Below are 20239 nucleotides of genomic sequence, written 5' to 3'. Positions count from 1 at the left end.
GGTAGGTAGGTAGTTCACGAGACAAGAATAGGTAGGTAGTTCACGAGACAAGGATAAGTAGGTAGTTCACAAGACAAGGATAGGTAGGTAGTTCACGATACAAGGATAGGTAGGTAGTTCACGAGACAAGGATAGGTAGGTAGTTCACGAGACAAGGGGTAGGTAGGTAGTTCACGAGACAAGGGGTAGGTAGGTAGTTCACGAGACAAGGATAGGTAGGTAGTTCACGAGACAAGGATAAGTAGGTAGTTCACGATACAAGGATAGGTAGGTAGTTCACGAAACAAGGATAGGTAGGTAGTTCACGAAACAAGGATAGGTAGGTAGTTCACGAGACAAGGATAAGTAGGTAGTTCACGATACAAGGATAGGTAGGTAGTTCACGAAACAAGGATAGGTAGGTAGTTCCCGAGACAAGGATAGGTAGGTAGTTCACGATACAAGGATAGGTAGGTAGTTCACGAGACAAGGATAGGTAGGTAGTTCACGATACAGGGATAGGTAGGTAGTTCACGAGACAAGGATAGGTAGGTAGTTCACGAGACAAGAATAGGTAGGTAGTTCACGAGACAAGGATAAGTAGGTAGTTCACAAGACAAGGATAGGTAGGTAGTTCACGATACAAGGATAGGTAGGTAGTTCACGAGACAAGGATAGGTAGGTAGTTCACGAGACAAGGGGTAGGTAGGTAGTTCACGAGACAAGGGGTAGGTTGGTAGTTCTCGAGACTAGTATAGGTAGGTAGTTCACGAGACAAGGATAAGTAGGTAGTTCACGATACAAGGATAGGTAGGTAGTTCACGAAACAAGGATAGGTAGGTAGTTCACGAAACAAGGATAGGTAGGTAGTTCACGAGACAAGGATAAGTAGGTAGTTCACGATACAAGGATAGGTAGGTAGTTCACGAAACAAGGATAGGTAGGTAGTTCCCGAGACCAGGGGTAGGTAGGTAGTTCACGAGACAAGGATAGGTAGGTAGTTCACGAAACAAGGATAGGTAGGTAGGTAGTTCACGATACAAGGATAGGTAGGTAGATCACGATACAAGGATAGGTAGGTAGTTCACGATACAAGGATAGGTAGGTAGTTCACGAGACCAGGGGTAGGTAGGTAGTTCACGAGACAAGGATAGGTAGATAGTTCACAAGACAAAGAAAGGAGGTAGTTCACGAGACAAGCGGTATGTAGGTAGTTCACAAGACAAGGAAAGGAGGTAGTTCATGAGACAAGGGGTATGTAGGTAGTTCACGAGACAAGGGGTATGTAGGTAGTTCACGAGACAAGGATAGGTAGGTAGTTCACGAGACAAGAGGTATGTAGGTAGTTCACGAGACAAGGGGTATGTAGGTAGTTCACGAGACAAGGGGTAGGTAGATAGTTCACGAGACAAGGATATGTAGGTAGTTCACGAGACAAGGGGTAGGTAGGTGGTTTATGGGACAAGGGGTAGGTAGATAGTTCACGAGACAAGGATATGTAGGTAGTTCACGAGACAAGGATAGGTAGGTAGTTCACGATACAAGGATAGGTAGGTAGTTCACGATACAAGGATAGGTAGGTAGTTCACGATACAAGGATAGGTAGGTAGTTCACGAGACAAGGATAGGTAGGTAGTTCACGATACAGGGATAGGTAGGTAGTTCACGAGACAAGGATAGGTAGGTAGTTCACGAGACAAGGATAGGTAGGTAGTTCACGATACAAGGATAGGTAGGTAGTTCACGAGACAAGGGTAGGTAGGTAGTTCACGAGACAAGGGGTAGGTAGGTAGTTCACGAGACAAGGATAGGTAGGTAGTTCACGATACAGGGATAGGTAGGTAGTTCACGAGACAAGGATAGGTAGGTAGTTCACGAGACAAGGATAGGTAGGTAGTTCACGATACAAGGATAGGTAGGTAGTTCACGAGACAAGGGTAGGTAGGTAGTTCACGAGACAAGGGGTAGGTAGGTAGTTCACGAGACAAGGGTCGGGTAGGTAGTTCACGAGACAAAGGATATAATTTTGTTTATCCCTGAAAAGAGAGATAGTGCATGACAAAACATGTAGATATGTTAGTGTCGTGATTCACTATGATTATTGTAGATAGTAAGACACAGACACGTGTTACAGATAGTAAAAGATACAAAATAAACAGTGAACACACGGACGATCCACGGTATCGGTTTAAATTTCATCATCAAATGGGGTTTACCTAGGGATAATCTCTCCAATTTGTTGAAGAGTTTATATCATCGAATAATTCAGTGTAACAGGATCTATATTTTGGTTCTATAAATGTAGTTTTCAAATACATATCTGTGTCGTGTTTGTTTAAATATGGACATTAAGACTAATCTGAAATCCGAAATCCCCTTCCGAGCCTCACATAGGATAACAAATTTAAATTCAGATAAGTTTATTCACCTTGTCAAATTAACAGCTACGGACTCCGGGATGGCGAAACTAGTCTTCATCTTCCTCTCTCTTATAATTACAACGGTAAGTTGTCAGAAGTTATATTCGAAATGTATTTTTAAATACAGCACGTGATTAGAAACAAAAAAGGAGACAATGAGACAATGAGTATGGTTTATGAGTGTTAATCATTATCGAGTGGAAGGTTTAAATGATCCGATTTTACTTCTAAAGTATTGCCAAAGAAAACAGAATCATGTCTACAGAATCTTAATTCAAAATCTAACTGATGAAATGAGGGGAAATAACGATCCGCACAAGAAGTAAGACGCATCTGGTTATAGCGAGTAAAGGTGTCAGTCCTGGTTTGTTGAAGGAAACTGACATTACAGTAGATATACTCTCTAGAATGTGAGACACATTTTCTAAATCATAACGATCGCTACATTGAATCTTTAAAACCCAATCTAGGCATTCTTACATACCGATAGAATACGGATGCAAGACAATGAACGGTTGATCCAAGATGGCCGCTCTCAATGTTGGATTTCTCACCTGCGAAATTTATTCTACAAAGTCACTTAGAAAATAATAATAATAGCATTTTTGCTTGTCCGCCTGCTCGAACGTCCACAACTAGAATGACAAACACTGTACTGATTCTCACTTCCTCACGTGCCAAATACGTGTCAACACTCTTTGAACATACTCGAATATACATATTTCCCTTGTTTGTGAATCTCTCGCTCTGCAGAAATGTACATGTAATGATAACAGGCAGTCCCGAATCAATAATTAGAGTGTCATCATCATCATCATCATCATCGTCATCATCATCATCATCATCATCATCATCATCATCATCATCATCATCATCATCATCATCATCCATCATCATCATCATCATCATCATCATCATCATCATCATCATCATCATCATCATCACCATCCATCATCATCATCATCATCATCATCATCATCATCATCATCATCATCATCATCATCATCATCACCATCCATCATCATCATCATCATCATCATCATCATCATCACCATCCATCATCATCATCATCATCAAATTGATATTTTGCAGGATTTTAACCTTCTCGACGAAATACAACTATCATTGATAAAGAAATTCCAATTCTTTCCTTTAAAGATGTTCTATGGCGAAAACCGTATCAAAAACTTCATCATTAAAAAGACCAAAACGTTACCCTCCCTAACAACACTAGGAAAAATTGGGAAAATGACGTCATTATGTAGATCAGAAAGGAATAAGTAGTTCGTAAACTACCAGCAGACACAAAAGAAACAGTTTGACCATTTTGTCATTTCATTTCAAACTCTTATTTTAACTAATGCATGTTCACACATTTTAACACGCAGATCTGTAAATATACTCCCCTGTTTAGGTAAATGCTGCTGCTACAATGTCGGTGAATTTAGTTTCACTATATAACCAGAACAGCCAGGTTTATACAAATAACCAGCTCCGGTGTTGTAATGATGCGGCTACAGTTGAACAACGCTGTGTGGTACCGTGTGACGCTGTAATCCAAGTTTGTTACAGGTAACTACGCGAACACATGATATAAACAAGCATTGTTACTTCCAGGAGACGCTGTGATCAAAGTTTGTTACAGGTATGTATGTGAACACGTGTTCCAAACATAAAAAGTATCATTCAAGTTTGTTACAGATAAGTATGTGAACACGTGTTCCAGACATAAAAGTATCATTCAAGTTTGTTACAGGTAAGTTTGTGAACACGTGTTCCAGACATAAAAATTATCATTCAAGTTTGTAACAGGTAAGTTAGTGAACACGTGTTCCAGACATAAAAATCATCATTCAAGTTTGTTACAGGTAAGTATGTGAACACGTGTTCCAGACATAAAATCATCATTCAAGTTTGTTACAGGTAAGTTAGTGAACACGTGTTCCAGACATAAAAATTATCATTCAAGTTTGTTACAGGTAAGTTAGTGAACACGTGTTCCAGACATAAAAATCATCATTCAAGTTTTGTTACAGGTAAGTTAGTGAACACGTGTTCCAGACATAAAAATTATCATTCAAGTTTGTTACAGTTAGGTTAGTGAACACTAGTGAACAGGTGTTCCAGAGAGGAAATTTGTCATTTAGGTTTGTTACAGGCGAGTACGTGAACACTTGTTTGACAAAGTTTTTAAAATTTATGAGATTTAACAGAAATGGTAGTCTTTTATTGACCATCTATTTGTTCCCGCAATCAAAGTTATGTAAATGTCAAATCATTCTCTATATATGTATCGATATATCCTTGGGAATGATTCATATCACTTTAAGTAATGAAGAAGAATGCATGTAAAGCGTTTTGTGAAAATAAGCAATCAAAGGTAAATAGGAGGTATACATATATACGGATATGTTAAAAACCTTGCTTTTCATGTGTTTCTTGTGTTAAGTCTGTTGGCCATACAGTATAAATAGTTAAATGGTCACGTGGTAACCTTAAGTTTGTGGTTGACAATACTATAATACCTAATGTCGATTCCTCCTTTTAACCAATTTATGTAAGACATTTCACAAAGTATATAACGTATGATATTTATAATATGATATATTGAATAAGTATATTAGATATCTTACCCGTGTATAAAACTTCTTTATAAGACGCCAAATGATGCATATAATATACATATAATGTATATCTTATATGAGATATTTGATATGACTGAAATCTCGTTTCTGTACTTCATATTTCAAATGAAAGTTCTTCGCATCAAAGAGGAAAACTTGAGTCCCCACTAGAATCGTTTTGAAGTGCTCGATGGCGAAGGAACGCGCTGCTCGACAATGTCGAGAAATGTATGGAGATGCGGAACTGTTCCTTATCCACTGTAAAAGTCCTTTTGCGTCATTATATATCATTGTATCATATAGAACGATAACAGTTTGCTCTATGTTTAAATATTTCCATGATTTAACCAAAAACACATTCAAGTAGCTTGCGACATTGCGCGAGAAATGTGATATTTAAGGGAAGTTCCTGTTTACGACACAGAAGACGAGGCATTATATAACTCACGATAATATGGAGTAATATAGAACTGTGATCTCTTGTATAACAAATAAGTTATAACATCTGAAATTTAAAAATTAATCGAATGTTGTACTTATTCTAAAATTGTCAGGTACACAACTGTATAATGAAAATGTATTGAATTATGGGGCTAGTGCACTTCCTTATCTCGATTTTACCCTTTCTTTCGATCACTCTGGATGTTTAGACACCTTAGAATCACTGACTAGTCCTAGAAGGACGAGTCAGCAGTATGATGCAGTTTAATTTATTGTTTGGTCCTTTATAGAGTAACGAATCAGGGCTGTGACGTCAACTTTAGCAAGATGTGGTTTTGAAACATCATGTCCCCGATTGCAGCGAAATTTTGAAGAGAGACAATAACATGTACTGTGTAAGACATGTGAATAATTTTTAAATGTAGGTCAAAGGTCACGTCAAGGTCACATGATTAGAAATATTGGTACAACTGGAAATATCTTTTCACAAGGATCACCCACAGCAAATATCAATGTCCTACCTTTTACTTGGTACGTGCCATAGTTACGGGCAAGGTCAATGTTGATCACAGACAAGCTCACAGACAACACAATAACAATATGCCTCGATCTTTCAATCCGCGGGCATAAAAATCTCTTTTGCTATGTATTTTTTGCGCGTATAAATTATATTAAAATATTTTGACATTATTCATAATTCTTGAAATACTGATCAATGATTGTTATTTGGTATAAATATTCTAACATGAAACATATCTTATATATTCGTCACGTAAATGGCATTTGAATTTAACAGTTGATGTATTGTATCGAGTTAATTTTCTTTCAATTGTTGATGGATTCTTAACTTCTAATCTTCAGACCTAGAAATCACCAACCATGTCAGCAGACCCAGACGAGTACTCGTATCCAGGGACAGCACAATATCAAATTCAATTCAAGTATTGGCAATTTGTCGAACCCAATAATTTTCCAAGTGAAACAATGGACGGTAGGTGGATTTTCGCAATATGATGAATCAGACTTTAAAAGTTTGCATTTTTAAAGAAACTTGACTATAATTTCATCCTCTCACTCAATTTTAGAAAACAAAGTGTAAACAAACATCTTCCTTCTGACAGAGTCTAACTCTGTCATTTTAGATGTTTGAATCCATTCAGATCTCCGTGTTATTGTTGGAAGTCTTTATAGGGGTTCTAACTCCGTTATAGATCCCTATATATTAACTTAATATATTTGGGTGTTGCCTCACGTTTTCAATATCTCTGAAACTTGTGTTCCTAAAACCAAAAAAATTGTATGTTTTACAAAACTGTTAATAGAGTAGATATGTGAAATACTGTTAAATAAAAAAAATTTGAATAAATTAAAAAATGTTTTTTTAAAAGCCGCCTGAAAATTTATTATCTCCATTTCGCAGCAGAATTAGAAACGTGTTTTGGAATTATAGTAAAATTAATGTTTATCCTTGTTTCAGATGTTTTCCGCATTTACAGTGAAAGCTTTTGAAGACAAGACACAGACACGAACCATAGGTATGTTCGACGTGTTTCCTTATCTGAGTAAAGCCGACACTAGTCAAAGTACCGCAAGGTTTCACGAGAAAAGATCCGTACAGGACCATAGGACGCACGCATCGTGAGTATAAGAAATTGGACACCTTCAAGTAGATTGTTGGTAGTTAGGAGAAAACTCATAGTGCGTATAACCTGCATATGCCCAACAGAAAGTTCTTGGGTGAAATGTCATACTTATTTGAATCGCTAATTAGGAAAGGAATTCTCTGTGTAATGGAATTTATTTTTCACTGCTATGTGCAAAGGAAATTTAATGGTCTCCCGTTTAATGTTATATATTCAACGAGGAACCTTCGCTTCATTTGTTTCCGAACAGGAAATTCGTCAAATTTTAATGCAATGACTAGACAACATTGCTCTGGTTGGTCAAAATTATGAATTTTTTTCATGACTGGAAAATAAATAAATAGATAAAAAAATAATATATTATTAAATGAGTTGTGGATGTGTAAGACTCTATCTTGTTTTATTTTAGCCTGCATGTTAGATTCCAAGTATATGAATCAAACTGTAGTCCTGACCCCGCCAGTAACAAAGTGTGTGACTCGAACGGACACCTGATGTGTGCCCCACATTATTATGGTCTGCAATGTAATAAGAGGTGTATACCAACACAGAACGGATATTGTGACAACAGCGGCAATCTGGTCTGTAACTCATCATATTACGGACTACATTGTAACAAACAGTGTATCACTCCGCCTTCTCATGGGCATTGTGATTCTAACGGGACGTTAAGATGTGACACGTCCTACTACGGACTACATTGTGACAAACAGTGTATCACTCCGCCTTCTCATGGATATTGTGATTCTTACGGGACGTTAAGATGTGACCAGTCTTACTATGGACTACATTGTGACAAACAGTGTATCACTCCGCCTTCACATGGACGTTGTGATTCTAACGGGACGTTAAGATGTGACCCGTCTTACTACGGACTACATTGTGACAAACAATGTATCACTCCGCCTTCCCATGGACATTGTAATTCTAACGGGAGGTTAAGGTGTGACATGTCTTACTACGGACTACATTGTGACAAACAATGTGTCACTCCGCCTTCTCATGGACATTGTGATTCTAACGGAACGTTAAGATGTGACCCGTCTTACTATGGACTACATTGTGACAAACAGTGTATTACTCCGCCTTCTCATGGACATTGTGAGTCTAACGGGACGTTAAGATGTGACATGTCTTACTACGGACTACATTGTGACAAACAATGTGTTAATCCGCCTTCTCATGGACATTGTGATTCTAACGGAACGTTAAGATGTGACACGTCTTACTACGGACTACATTGTGACAAACAGTGTATCACTCCGCCTTCTCATGGACGTTGTGATTCTAACGGGACGTTAAGATGTGACCCGTCTTACTACGGACTACATTGTGACAAACAATGTGTCACTCCGCCTTCTCATGGACATTGTGATTCTAACGGAACGTTAAAATGTGACACGTCTTACTACGGACTACATTGTGACAAACAGTGTATCACTCCGCCTTCTCATGGACATTGTGATTCTAACGGGAGGTTAAGGTGTGACATGTCTTACTACGGACTACATTGTGACAAACAATGTGTCACTCCGCCTTCTCATGGACATTGTGATTCTAACGGAACGTTAAGATGTGACATGTCTTACTACGGACTATATTGTGACAAACAGTGTATCACTCCGCCTTCCAGTAATGGAACTCTGCATTGTGATCCCCCGTTTGAAGGTTTGAACTGTAACCACAGCGGTTCAGCAACACCACCACAGGTATGTCATTCAGCAATAATGCGATAGAAAAAGATGTACCTAATCGTATTAGGACCTTATTTGTATCAATCCGTATTTTTTTTATTAATGTAATAACTGTTTGTTACTCTTTAAACCATTGAAGAACCTAATTTCAGACGTGTTTTTAGTTTATAATAAAAAAATAATGCCTATAATTATTTCAAACGCATGTATTATAGTATAAGCAATCTATATACAATGACATGCCTGCTAATTGAGGCATTGTCCGAAGTTCGTTTCCTGTGACTCTTTTGTAAATAGTTTACGAGACCACAATACTCAATTCCTCCTTAAAATACTCCCGTCCTACTCATTGTGACTGAACCCGTAACGCCCCAGTCAAATACTACTCTCTCGCGTCCGTCTCATTGTGATGGAACACGTAACGCCCCAGTCAAATACTACTATCTCCCGTCCTTCTCATTGTGACTGAACACGTAACGCCCCAGTCAAATACTACTATCTCCCGTCCTTCTCATTGTGACTGAACACGTAACGCCCCAGTCAAATACTACTATCTCCCGTCCTTCTCATTGTGACTGAACACGTAACGCCCCAGTCAAATACTACTATCTCCCGTCCTTCTCATTGTGACTGAACACGTAACGCCCCAGCCAAATACTGCTATCTCTCGTCCTTCTCATTGTGACTGAACACGTAACGCCCCAGTCAAATACTACTATCTCTCGTCCGTCTCATTGTGATGGACCACGTAACGCCTCAGTCAAATACTACTATCTCCCGTCCTTCTCATTGTGACTGAACACGTAACGCCCCAGCCAAATACTGCTATCTCTCGTCCTTCTCATTGTGACTGAACCCGTAACGCCTCAGTCAAATATTACTATCTTCTGTCCTTCTCATATTAAATGATGCAGACTGTCTTGTGAGTCCTGCTGCAACAAATAACTTTATAACTACTAGTATCGCCCTATCTACATCTAAATAAATATCTATATAGAATTATGAATCAAGAATAAAAAAACTATTGGAATTTTCAGAATAAAGTAATATAAAGATTTCATTTTTATTAAGGAAACAATCACATTTTTTTTTAAATATCTGAGAACAAAACTCTGAAGACTGAAGCAGGAGTTTATTATTAGTCTCGTTTATTTGTTAAAATTTCTTTTATTTTCTACACTCTTTCAGGTTATATATGGTACACTGTTTCTAATTTGATTCTCGTTTGTTGACGTTGCTATGATCGAACTATGTTATGCTTGGTTTCGGGGCGTATTATAAACAATAATAACATAAATTAATTTCATTGAAAACAATCAGTCGGGAGTCTAAATTACGAAAGAGGTTAATAATTAATATATAATTGATCCATACTCAAATTTAATAAAACTAAGGTAAATATGAGCAAAAGAAAAAAATAAAACGGAGACTTCTGAAAATGTACAAGGAGTGTATACCAATGTTGTGGAAGAGTAAGCGTTATCTTCTTCATCGTCGACAACAGCCATGTAAACATTCAGGTACGTAACGACACGTCCTGAAATGAGACAGGCAAACTAATGAGCAGCAAAATCGTCCAGCTTTATTTCACACACAAAAAAAAGAATATTTCTAAATGAGATCACCATGACGACCGTAAAACTGGCCCTTAATTTTAATCAACTTGTATCTTTTGAAACACTTTGTTACGAGTTTGTTTCGGCAGTTGACTTTTCTTGCACTAAAATTGTGATAATGAGAACAGGCCCTAGAATATGGAATAAACAGCGACATGTAAACATCATGGATTGGGAATGCAGGGATGTTGCAATCAAGAAATGGAAATTCAACAATATGGAAATTGAAATCATGGCGCTTATCATACAGCTTGGTGAAAAGCTGTGAATTTTGGCTTCATTGTAGGAAAATATCGAGATAAACGGCTAGTGTAGAAGAGTCTATCGTGTCTTTGAAACGCGATCAATTGTATGATTTCGTCCTTCTTACATTTCTTCTTTGGATGTAAGTTTGTCAAAATACGCTTCAGTATATTGCACAACCATATATTTATACAGCCGTTCACTTTTTTGGTGTCGAAAGCTCTCATAACAAGAGAACGGAGGCATTTCTTCAGTTATGAAAGGGGTATTTTTTATTGACGATATTCTTTTAAGGAGAGGATATCGAAGATTGGTAAAAGCTCTTGGAGTCCATTAAAATCTACTTAATTTTGATTCCACATGAAACTCATATTCCAATTAATGGACGAGGTTAATACTTCTGTCCTTAACGAAAAACTATCGTAACGTAACAATACTATATATATATATATATATATTATATAATATAATACTTATATCACCCGTTACTATGTCCCCAACTGGACCATAGTTATAAGTAGATGTAGAACAAGAACAAGCAGACGGAGGACTAGTTCTAAGGTCATCTATATTTAGTTGTTCCAGCATTTGTTTGTGGTTGAAAAGTTTGAGTGCACTGTGCTTGGAGTGACTGTAGGATATTACAGAGATATTTCTGCTTTGATAGGATAGTGGTATGTTCGCTTGAACAGACATCTGGTGTAAAAATATCGTTGATGGTTCTAGCATTCACGCCCTTATTTGCAAATTCAACTTTCATGAATTGGCGAGTTGATGGAGGATCACGGCCAATTACACACATTTTAAAAAAAATATTGTGCCACATCGTGAATAATTTATGAGGTCTCCAAGCCTGTTTCGATAGGTCACCAGAGACAGAATTCGTTGAATCCACTTTAACTTTTTGTAGCACAGAACATATATAATATACGGAGCACATACTATGTCCGATATGTTTGTTGTGAAAATATATAATTTATCTATGAGATTGTCCGAATGGATATACTGGACAAACGTATGATGTTTAGGTTTCAGGATGTTTAGCACATTCTTGCTTGAACCGTGGAACCTGTACATATATTGCTAATACATACCGTTGCCAATGCCCTTTTGAATACACGGGTACCAACTGTGAGATATTGAATGTATGTGCCTATTCCCCCTGTCGGCATGGGCAATGTGCGACTACAGCATCTGGATTCCATTGTAATTGTGAACCTGGCTGGACAGGATTCACCTGTGAGACAGATATCAACGAATGCCTGCGATCAGTTTGTTCATCTGGACAGACGTGTGTAAACAACTTTGGTAGTTATACCTGTCTTTCTTGTGAGCACACGATTTGTCAGAACAATGGGACCTGTATATATCAGGACCACGCCCCTGTGTGTAAATGTGGGCGTGGCTGGACTGGGCCAGACTGTTCCATTCCGGATTCATGTCTTGACAACCCTTGCGGACATTACAGACGATGTGAGGCCTTCCCTGATGGATACTACTGTCACTATGTTGACAATATCTGTAGTCTCTCGCCATGTAAAAATGGCGGAAGTTGTCGACAAAATGGTCACGGGTTTATCTGCGAGTGTTCAATCGGCTACAAAGGTGAAATATGTGACGAGATTGACCCATGTAGTAGTCAACCCTGTTTGAACGGAGCAACGTGTACCTACGATACGAACACTTACACATGTACATGCGCAAAAGGATGGATCGGACGCACGTGCAATGAAGTTGATTATTGTGCGTCTACGCCTTGCAATAATAACGGTGTTTGTGTGAATGGGAAAGGTGACTACACGTGCGTGTGTCCAGTTGGTTTTCAGGGGCGTGATTGTATGAAAAAGGATTTTTGCTTTAACAATCCTTGCTATACCGGAACGACATGCATTTCTTCAGCAACAACGTACGAGTGTATTTGTCCACCAGACATGACGGGAGCCCACTGTAACAACACAAAAGATAAGTGTAACCCATCGCCTTGTTTGAATCACGCCCTCTGTGAGACAGTCGGGGAGGCGGTCGTCTGCTACTGTCTCGGTGGCTGGGATGGTGAAATTTGTGGGAATGACATCAATGAATGTGAAGTAAACCCGTGTCCCACACAACTTTCCTGTGTCAACTATCCAGGGGGTTTCTCTTGCACGGAACAAACGCGACGATCTCCAAGATTTAGATTGGGCAGCGTGACACAAATACAAGGTACTCGTTTTTTTTAACAAGGAACTAAGTGTGATTTTTCAGGAAATTTTGTAAAATGTTAACATTTGAGCATAAAGTTTTATTCTTCTATGTAAATCTGGCGAAAACATATTTTCTCCCATTGATAAGTTTCCGAGTTGATTTGTAAACTGTACACGTCATTTGAGTCTAATATAATAGCTTTTGAATAATGAAATGTAATTGTGGATTTAGTAGCAGGCTTTGAAAGTGGTCGTATGGCGACCCTGAACTATAAATCTATCCTAAACGCTGACAATGTTAAAAAGAATTCATTTTGAGATATAAAAAGAATTTGTTTCTTAAATGACTTTCCCCTTATTTTATCTTTCGTGCGGCGTATCTAAAGACGGGGCAGACATTTTAGTCCAAGCGGACAACCAAGGGTATAAAAAGCAACGTTTCCAACTTGTACTCATTTCTTTGTAAAGAGCCGGAAGTGAAACGCACCTGTATAAGTATAGTCAGACGTATGTGTGACCACAAAATAGTGAGAACCTTGAATTAGTGTGCAGATGATCAGTACTTCATAGCTATCCAAAATTACGTGAAAAAATGGAGGGGGGGATTAATGAAATAAAAACAACACTGAGAACAAACTCCCTGCAGACTATCACAAATGTCCTGAAACAAATGCATTTGCACGACCAAATTACATTGCGTCACTGAAGCACTTGAAGAATGCTTGTAATATGTGAGAATTTGTAATCTTTTCTCAATCCTGGTCGTGTAAGTGCTTTTAGCACTTGACCTGCCGTAGATCGTGAAAGCAAAAAAAAAATTTTCTGAAGGAAATAACCCGAAATAGTAAAGCTTGTTAAGCAGGTATTTACTTATGTTCTCTAGAAAAACAATGTAAGGTTAAACACTGTTATTTATTTGTTGATTAATTGTGTGTATTCCTCCTAAACACATGGTCCATTTTGTGTAGATTGTAATGTAAATACATTTGCATTTTCGTTATTTGGCTTTTATTGTACCTGTGTGTCATCAATACGTGTTCAATGTCATTTCCAAGTTCATCTATTACTCGGATGGAAAATGACGGCAAATAAATCCAGGTTGTTATGGAAATATATCTATTTGTTATTATATAGATTAGTGGCGTTGCGTCTTCATGGAAATAATGGTGACGGAGAGGTGCTCCGGAAGTATTCTGAAAAAAATGTTTCTTTAACTTTTCTCTACATGGAAGATTTTTAACCTGCGTTGTCAGCTTGATTTACAAGTCAACAAATATCTTTTTCATATTTCAACTAACAGATATTTGTACGATCATGCAGCTTGAAGGCGCTGAAGAAGGTATCCCTTTTTCAGAATTAATTCAACATTAGTTTAACTTACCAATAATCATTTAATATCATTTAATTTTATTCAGTAAATTATCACATATTTTCCTTCTTGTTACCAGGTGGGACCCAAGTTAACGTTTCTTCTTTATTAACGAAAGAAAATATCTTCAGTATTAAACAACGTATAGAGGATATCGTCAATGTTCGTCTCTGTACGACTCAAGAATCGTCCGTCCAGCTTCTTGGATTAAATTCTGACGTCAGGTTTGTTTCCTTAAGTTAGAAATCAAATTATAGGTCTTTTACATATTCTTTCCCGTATGGTTTTTACACTACATTCAGGCATATAACATTTAAGTTAAGGTGTTGGTATGACGTCATATATCTTATTTGACGTTATCGTTAAGAAACATCATTTATCTATTTACGAAATACAATTACTTAATTAATTTGCAGCAGATGCATTTTTTTCTAATTGTATATTTGAATCTTCAATTCACTGCAGTGTACTCAGAACAAACTGAAACGTAATGTGTACTTCCGTTCTTGATTTTGTAGCTTCGGCATGTCGACGATCGAAATACTGGTGCTCTGCGGAAGTGACGTCATAGATAGTTCAAGAGTATCACGCGAATTACAAGACTTCGTTTGATAGCAATATGTATGATTGATAATTTGAAATCTTTTTGCATCAATATAAACATTATGAAGACATATGTAGAAAAAAGTATGAAATAAGAATACTTGGGTAAAATAAAATAAAGTTAAATTTCAAAAAAATGAAAATAGCAATGTGCATGAGACCAGGTTCTGAAATGAAAATGAAATAAAGCACGTCAAATGAACGACAAAGCGACGAAAGTGACATACCATGACGTTCCAAGGGAAGCTTGGAAGTAGCGGAGGTCAAATCTGAAGTCAGACATTATGTTCGATGTTTATATTCAGGGAAAAAAAGTGGATAATGAATCATCAAGAACACGACATATTTTATAAGTGGTATGGCCCCGGTTTATGGTTCATTCCTTAACAGGGCATATTTCTGCTTATTTCTGATATCACGCTGGTGGCTATTTTAGGCTGAATACCAATTATAGAAACAACAGTTCACATCGTCTTTCTTGAATTTAAAAATCAATACATCTTTTGAAACACAAATTATTTTTATGTATAATTATGTTTTGTGAAAAACGCGGATCAGCCGTTTATGCCAAGAGTACATTCCTTTAAATGTCTTATTGATCGAAAACAATAATTATTGAAAAAAGAAATTCTTAAAATCAAATCACAGACTGCAAATTTTTTTTTCGTTGACAATCTTTTACTTCACCGCATTGGCATATCAAGCATGACGTTACAATATGACGTTGATTTGTTATGTTGTGGTGTGATAAATTGCTTGTTTCATCGAGGATTCGATTTTAATTGTCGCGAGCTGAATAACTATTTGTGTGTTCCATGAAATCATAACAGAAGTAAACAGACAGTTAATGGAATTAATATGATAATTTCCATGTCTTCGTCAAAGATTTGTTCATTGCCTACTAATGCTAAACACCGTTATTTTGATTTAGCATTCAATACCAGTGTTGTTTGATTTGACCTCTTTATACTACTTGTACCCATTAATGATTTCATCATATTTGAGGGATTACTTTTTTCAAACTTTCTCAAAACTCAGGAAATGCAAACATGTCAAGATAATCATAATCCAAACTCAATATCAATAAAACTAGGGCAAAATATGACGACAGAAAGATTTACACAGACGCTCCAGGAAAAGTACAAGGAAAATAAGACCAGGTGTTCCAGAAGAGTAAGAGTCTTCTGCTTCATCGACGAAACCCGCCATGTAAACCTTGAGTAATATCACCTCTTCAAATAAAAACAAGGTATAGAATAACGGAACCAACAGACAAACTAACGAGCATCAAACACGCCCAGCTTCTTATTGTACAACGGAACCAACAGGCAAACTAACGAGCATCAAACACGTCCAGCTTCATATCATACAACAGAACCAACAGGCAAACTAACGAGCATCAAACATGATCAGCTTCAAATAAGTACCTTATGGTTTGTGGAACAAGGTCTGTTATCATTGATTGAGAATTGATGATAAAGACAAGGACTTAACGGAAAATAAAATTAAGTATATCTTCCACTAATTCTTAGTGATTTGTTTATATTATTAACGAAAAAGAGAGCCCAATAAACCTCGTAGGAAGCCATTCTCACTTGTCTGTCGTGCGTAAGCACGACCGGAAACACGTCCTTCTTGATTACAGACGCCAGAGAAATGCGCAGGATAGAGAGGAAAGGGGAGACAAGAATTTCGAAACAAAAAGAGGGAGGGACATAGTCAAGATGTGTTAAGTATTACATCAGCGAATTCGTGATGATTGTAGAATTATTTTCATGTGATATCCGGATACCAGATAAACCCATTTGTTATTGTCTATTATTGGATTGCATCATTTATCTGATATTAAATCAATTTTCATCATCTTATGAAGCATCTTTAAAAGCATTTATTTATTTATCGTTTTATCTATTTATTGTTTCCGTCTGTAAACATCTGATTATCCAAATTCAAATTGAACAAAACTAGGACAAAATATGAACAAAAGGAAGAGACTATTGAGACAAAAGAAAGAGACTTCTGAAAAGCATTTTTTATGGAAGGAATGAAACCAATAATTGATTTCTCTATCAATTCTATTTTAACGTCTGTTTGGATTTTTATTGAGCAGTGATTCTAACGATTATCTCCCTCCCATTGAAAATGTGTGTTATACTTATAACGTAGACAGATCCTAGGATAGATTGAATTGTATGAATTCTGTGGTGTCTGCTTTTCAAATGATAAATCCGTATATTTTTTACTCCCTTTTTTCAATATACAGGTAAGTTTGTCTATTTTTTCCTAATTTATTTCTATTTACATTGTACTTCAATTCCATCTTTCACATTTATAGTGACAATTCAAACCAAAGTTATAGCATTAGTTCTAAAAGAATTTCTATATAAAAACAAATTGTTAATTAATAAATAGACTTATAATTCTCTTCTCTGTAGGGAGTAACAACAGTACCTACATAACACTTCTCTGTGGAGAGTAACAACAGTACCTACATTACACTTCTCTGTAGAGAGTAACAACAGTACCTACATTACACTTCTCTGTAGAGAGTAACAACAGTACCTACATAACACTTCTCTGTAGAGAGTAACAACAGTACCTACATAACACTTTTCTGTGGAGAGTAACAACAGTACCTACATTACACTTCTCTGTAGAGACTAACAACAGTACCTACATTACACTTCTCTGTAGAGAGTAACAACAGTACCTACATTACACTTCTCTGTGGAGAGTAACAACAGTACCTTCATTACACTTCTCTGTAGAGAGCAACAACAGTACCTACATAACACTTCTCTGTGGAAAGCAACAACAGTACCTACATAACACTTCTCTGTGGAGAGTAACAACAGTACCTACATAACACTTCTCTATAGAGAGTAACGACAGTACCTACATAACACTTCTCTGTAGAGAGTAACGACAGTACCTACATAACACTTTTCTATGGAGAGTAACAACAGTACCTACATTACACTTCTCTGTAGAGAGTAACAACAGTACCTACATTACACTTCTCTGTAGAGAGTAACAACAGTACCTACAAAACACTTCTCTGTAGAGAGTAACAACAGTACCTACATTACACTTCTCTGTGGAGAGTAACAACAGTACCTACAAAACACTTCTCTGTAGAGAGTAACGGAGAGTAACAACAGTACCTACATTACACTTCTCTGTAGAGAGTAACAACAGTACCTACATTACACTTCTCTGTAGAGAGTAACAACAGTACCTACATTACACTTCTCTGTAGAGAGTAACAACAGTACCTACATTACACTTTTCTGTAGAGAGTAACAACACTACCTACATTACACTTCTCTGTGGAGAGGAACAACAAAACCTACATTACACTTCTCTGTAGAGAGAGTAACAACAGTACCTACATTACACTTCTCTGTAGAGAGTAACAACAGTACCTACATAACACTTCTCTGTAGAGAGTAACAACAGTACCTACATTACACTTCTCTGTAGAGACTAACAACAGTACCTACATTACACTTCTCTGTGGAGAGTAACAACAGTACCTTCATTACACTTCTCTGTAGAGAGCAACAACAGTACCTACATAACACTTCTCTGTGGAAAGCAACAACAGTTCTCTTCTCTGTGGAGAGTAACAACAGTACCTACATAACACTTCTCTACAGTACCTACATTTCTCTGTACACTTCTCTTTTCTATGGAGAGTAACAACAGTACCTACATTACACTTCTCTGTAGAGAGTAACAACAGTACCTACATTTCACTTCTCTGTAGAGAGTAACAACAGTACCTACAAAACACTTCTCTGTAGAGAGTAACGACAGTACCTACATTACACTTCTCTTTGGAGAGTAACAACAGTACCTACATTACACTTCTCTGTGGAGAGTAACAACAGTACCTACATTACACTTCTCTGTAGAGAGTAACAACAGTACCTACATTACACTTCTCTGTAGAGAGTAACAACAGTACCTACATTACACTTTTCTGTAGAGAGTAACAACACTACCTACATTACACTTCTCTGTGGAGAGTAACAACAGTACCTACATTACACTTCTCTGTAGAGACTTCTCAACAGTACCTACATTCACTTCTCTGTAGAGAGTAACAACAGTACCTACATTACACTTCTCTGTAGAGAGTAACAACAGTACCTATTACACTTCTCTGTAGAGAGTAACAACAGTACCTACATTACACTTCTCTGTGGAGAGTAACAACAGTACCTACATTACACTTCTCTGTAGAGAGTAACAACAGTACCTTCATTACACTTCTCTGTAGAGAGCAACAACAGTACCTACATAACACTTCTCTGTGGAAAGCAACAACAGTACCTACATAACACTTCTCTGTGGAGAGCAACAACAGTACCTACATTACACTTCTCTGTAGAGAGTAACAACAGTACCTACATAACACTTCTCTATAGAGAGTAACAACAGTACCTACATTACACTTCTCTGTAGAGAGTAACAACAGTACCTACAAAACACTTCTCTGTAGAGAGTAACAACAGTACCTACATTACACTTCTCTGTGGAGAGTAACAACAGTACCTACAAAACACTTCTCTGTAGAGAGTAACGACAGTACCTACATTACACTTCTCTTTGGAGAGTAACAACAGTACCTACATTACACTTCTCTGTGGAGAGTAACAACAGTACCTACATTACACTTCTCTGTAGAGAGTAACAACAGTACCTACATTACACTTCTCTGTAGAGAGTAACAACAGTACCTACATTACACTTTTCTGTAGAGAGTAACAACACTACCTACATTACACTTCTCTGTGGAGAGTAACAACAACACCTACATTACACTTCTCTGTAGAGAGTAACAACAGTACCTACATAACAGTTCTCTGTAGAGAGTAACAACAGTACCTACATTACACTTCTCTGTAGAGAGTAACAACAGTACCTACATAACACTTCTCTGTAGAGAGTAACAACAGTACCTACATTACACTTCTCTGTAGAGAGTAACAACAGTACCTACATTACACTTCTCTGTAGAGAGTAACAATAGTACCTACATTACACTTCTCTGTAGAGGGTAACAACAGTAACAACAGTACCTACATAACACTTCTCTACTCCTTTCCCGTTAATAACTAAAAAGGACAGGAAATTACAAACATGTCAACATAATCCAAACTCAAATTCATTGTCTATCGTCTACCGCGCATCCAGCATGTTTTAGCAAAAGCTAAATATTCTGCATCCATAAAAATATAACGATCTAGATATATATCTGTGTAATACAGGTCAGAGAGTTCACTGTAAATCACCAAACCAATGCAGTGTTTCTAGTCCATGAAAAGTTAATGTAGAACATCAAATCGATAACTTATACTAAAAAATACCTCCTGCATTACAAGAGATATCTTTAGAATGCATTTTAAAAAGGGTTAT

General features: G+C 37.2%; 1 protein-coding gene across 1 annotated transcript in view; it reads left to right on the top strand.

The window, feature by feature from the left end:
* LOC132562660 (neurogenic locus Notch protein-like) overlaps nucleotides 1-14824 on the top strand; it is a 31142-nt gene extending 16318 nt beyond the window's left edge. The window contains exons 10-15 of the mRNA XM_060227416.1: nucleotides 6326-6455; nucleotides 6942-7102; nucleotides 7517-8816; nucleotides 11689-12862; nucleotides 14292-14436; nucleotides 14731-14824. Coding sequence (XP_060083399.1) covers nucleotides 6326-6455; nucleotides 6942-7102; nucleotides 7517-8816; nucleotides 11689-12862; nucleotides 14292-14436; nucleotides 14731-14824 — 3004 coding nt within the window. The remainder of the gene's footprint in view (nucleotides 1-6325; nucleotides 6456-6941; nucleotides 7103-7516; nucleotides 8817-11688; nucleotides 12863-14291; nucleotides 14437-14730) is intronic.
* Nucleotides 14825-20239: the final 5415 nt, after the last annotated feature.

The sequence above is a fragment of the Ylistrum balloti genome, unplaced genomic scaffold (assembly GCF_031769215.1).
Source record: "Ylistrum balloti isolate Yb309-2 unplaced genomic scaffold, AGI_CSIRO_Ybal_v1 Utg371478, whole genome shotgun sequence".
Lineage (NCBI taxonomy): Eukaryota > Metazoa > Mollusca > Bivalvia > Pectinida > Pectinidae > Ylistrum > Ylistrum balloti.
Note: the sequence above shows the minus strand (reverse complement) of the source record. Positions and strands in the feature narration are given on the sequence as shown.